This window comes from Mycena indigotica (assembly GCF_014461135.1).
Source record: "Mycena indigotica strain 171206Taipei chromosome Unknown Mind.scaff0010, whole genome shotgun sequence".
Lineage (NCBI taxonomy): Eukaryota > Fungi > Basidiomycota > Agaricomycetes > Agaricales > Mycenaceae > Mycena > Mycena indigotica.
Genome location: NW_023503009.1, coordinates 617029 through 620362, shown reverse-complemented (window position 1 = coordinate 620362; position 3334 = coordinate 617029). Strand labels below are relative to the sequence as shown.

The 3334-nt window shown below is 56.4% G+C and overlaps 1 protein-coding gene across 1 annotated transcript; it reads right to left on the bottom strand.

The window, feature by feature from the left end:
- Positions 1-282: 282 nt before the first annotated feature.
- On the bottom strand, positions 283-2362 carry MIND_01117500 (uncharacterized protein; the record flags this gene model as incomplete). The annotated part of the gene is made up of 12 exons (XM_037367736.1): positions 283-350; positions 397-635; positions 684-786; positions 840-901; positions 970-1018; positions 1141-1277; positions 1330-1435; positions 1486-1574; positions 1624-1693; positions 1748-1779; positions 1996-2080; positions 2134-2362. 12 exons carry the CDS (start codon positions 2360-2362, stop codon positions 283-285), a joined length of 1269 nt encoding a protein of 422 aa, XP_037215568.1.
- Between the last annotated feature and the right edge of the window lie 972 nt (positions 2363-3334).

Here is a 3334-nt window from a genome sequence, read left to right as displayed (position 1 = left end):
ATTCGGTTCCGCCAGCGCGTTCGCACTATGTCGAAGTCCAGTGCTGTGGGGATTAGACAAGATCTGAGTGGAGCGGCGGTTTCTTACGTTGGTCGTGGGTGAAGGATACGAGGATTTTGGGGAAGGAGGACATCTGTACTGCGGGTAGGGCACGGGGACTCTGAGACCGCGGCGTTCATATACATCGTGGTTGTGGGAATGCGCAGCTAGCAGCTAACCGAAGAATCAATCTGGGAACTCATGTCATTTCGATCTGGTTTGCAAGGACTCCAAGACAGCAGACTACTTGAACACTGCGATATCGTCAATGCGCGTCGTCTCTCTGAATGTACTCGGAAAAACTGCTCTCGCTTAGACCGTCAGTCGTGCGGCTCGTGCTCTCGACGTCGTCCTCACCCTGGCGTTGCCTCTCCGCGCCGTCACCGACAATGCTGCCGCCCCCAGGCTGGCCGCCTTCGCTGCCCTCGTCCTCACCTTCCGACTCTTTCTCGGGGCTACCATTGAACCCGAGGCGCACGAATCTTTCCTCGTACAGTTGTACAACGAGTTTGTCGTTGGCAATCCAGTTTTTCTCATTCAAGTTGCACTCTGCGACTTCTAGCTGGATGACGTGCTCCACGTCGTAGAGGTTCTGCCTGACGCACATTAGACACGACCGCGCGATATGGCAGGGGAGTACGCACCGTTCGACCGTCAGCCAGCGCGGATCGTCCAGGTCGGGCACGCGGCGGTGGAAGAAGTCGATCGTCTGCTTCATGCCCGTCCTGATCACGGCGCGATCGAGGGCTGATCGGAATGGTTAGCGAGCGCGGAGCATGGCGGGGGAGGGTGTTTCGCACGCCGTAGCCATGGACGCAGTTCGGCGAGATCGAGGTCCCGGAGGGAGATGTTGATGGACATTCTGTAGGAATGGTGAGACGACTCGGAGTGGTGGGCCATTTGTTGACAGCGGGGTTATTATATACCTACCTTCTGTGTGGACGCAACGCGTGTGTCCGAAGCACGCCTGGGTCGGGGCCTATTCATTTCCGACATGCTTGATCAGATATGAATTGGCTCCGAGTGCGGCCCGCGGCAGTGCTTTCAATGAGAATTCCTCCTGGTCGCCGGTCGTCGATTTGAACATCAGCAACCAGAAACGTTGTTCAAGGGCGGGAACACCAACCTTGCCATCGAGCGGCGGTCCCGCTTGGCGTTCTTCACTCGCACAGCAGGCGCCGACGTCCCCGACGTCAACGTTAACGGGCAAGGCTGCTTTGGCGCAACACAAAGGTTTTCTGTGAAAACGGCGTTAGCATCGGCTGTAACGACGACAAGGGCTACCCCCACCGGGGACGGGGGGTCTTCTCGGCTGAGACAGCCGGCTTTAAGCTCCCTTGCATCAGGCGCAGCGCATTCGATGGAGTCGTGCTCGGCAAATTGATCAAGCCGCAGCCTGTCATTTGGAACGACGAGGAGGCAATCCAGTGCGCTGTTATGACCAACGGTGCCGTCTTCCCACAACGTTCATGGATATTGGGGCGGAGACCTGTAAGGCGAGGGTTTGGATCGCGGGGGTCCACGAAGCTTGAGACCTGTGGATTTACTTCAGTTTGGGAAGACAACGAGAAAACACGACCGCGCCTCGCTCGCGCGCGCTCTATGCGCCGCGCACCAACCACTTTAGCTCTCCGCTGCCAATGAGGAGCTAAAACTGGGAATCAAGGTAAGTATCGTGAAATTTCGTCAATTTTGCGGAAAGACTGACCCCAAGGAGGAACTAACGCCCAGAGCTGCTCCCTGCGCGAGGTAGAGCACATCTATCGGCCAACGAAGGCACCCATCCAAGGGAAGACAACGAGCTCTGTGGTGTTTTGTCAGGGTCGGACATCACGACGGGGTAGAGGAACGAGGACAAACAACTTGAACGGCGAGACTATTGGCAACGCCGGTTGGTGGTCTCGAGCGCCAGTAATTGACAGTGCTGAATCCTAATCAGTACTGACCGCAACGGACAAAATAGCGGCAGCACGAACCTTGACGGTTAGGGCATCGAGGTCACCGACAACCATCCCCGCGATGGGCTCGTAGCGGAGCAAGACTGGACACAAGGTCGGTCTCATTGTATTTGAGCCAGGTTAGTAATCGACTCACCTTCAAGTTTCAAGTTCGCAACGACTGCGAATGGAAGGCCTGCATTGACGAGGAAGAAACAAGCCTTGTGGCCTTCAAGTTGTCGGTAATGTCCAGATGGAAGCAAACGGGGAAGAAAGGAGAGAAAGCCTGGTTCAAGTCGCGAGCCTGCATCGGAGGTGAAGTACGAGCGGAGGAAGCAGTTGACAGAGTCTTGAGCTCGTTGGGAGGAAGAGCTTGGTATTTGCATGGATCTTCGGCGATGCTGTCCTTCCTCTGGCGGTTCTGAGGATTGTACTCACATAGTGAGCTTTGAAGAGTGCAGTGAAGACGGAGTCTTGGAAAATCACTGCTGCGCCAGCCTGAGCGTTTACGTCGCCAACTAATTGGGTTGTCGGGAGAACAGCAACTTGAAGTCGAAGATACTTGAAGAGCGTGAGCACTTTGAGGAGATATGACGGGATATACAGGCCCGGAAGGCGGACAAAGATTGAACGCCCAGCTGCATGGTCCAGAGCGAGAGCGGTACGAGCGCGCCTTGTAGGTCCTTCGTGGCGGGCGAGAAGAAGGAGGAACGACGATCATCGGCATGTGACAGCCACTTCCGCTCCTCCACCGCTCCGCCATCCCAGTCTCCAGAACCCCCTTATCCCTGCGCACAAGCCCGCGCCCTCAGCGCACACAAGCCATTTGGTGCGACGGAAGGCCCGATATACGATGGCCGCCTGCTGACCGCAGACCGCCTCTCAGGCTTGCCCGAGCAGCCGTCGCCTCTGACGTAGACGACATGGCACCAGCGCCTTAGAAACCGATACCGCGGACGCTGGAAAGAGTGGAGCATAGTACGGGCTTGCGGTCGAGGAAATATAGCTCTGTTTGGTGCGCCAAAGCACGGCCTTTTCTTGTTCTCATTCCTGACGTCTTCGCGCTGCAGATACTCTGCAACACGTTCTCCCGTGTGAAGAACAGATACTCCCCACCCCTCGGTTAACCCTCCCGCTCTCCCATTGCTAATCATTGGACGGCAATGCTCCCCATATCCGTGGTCTGAGAAGGAGTCCGAGCGATGGTAGAGGGAAGCGTCGTCGAAAACTGGCCAAACAGTGCGTGTTCTTACTTTCTGTCGACTACATTCGCTAACTGGAGGCCTGCAGGAATCGCTCCCGATCCCATCGACATGTCGTTGCGCAGCCATGGAGAAGCACGAGGGAAGCAGCGCTTG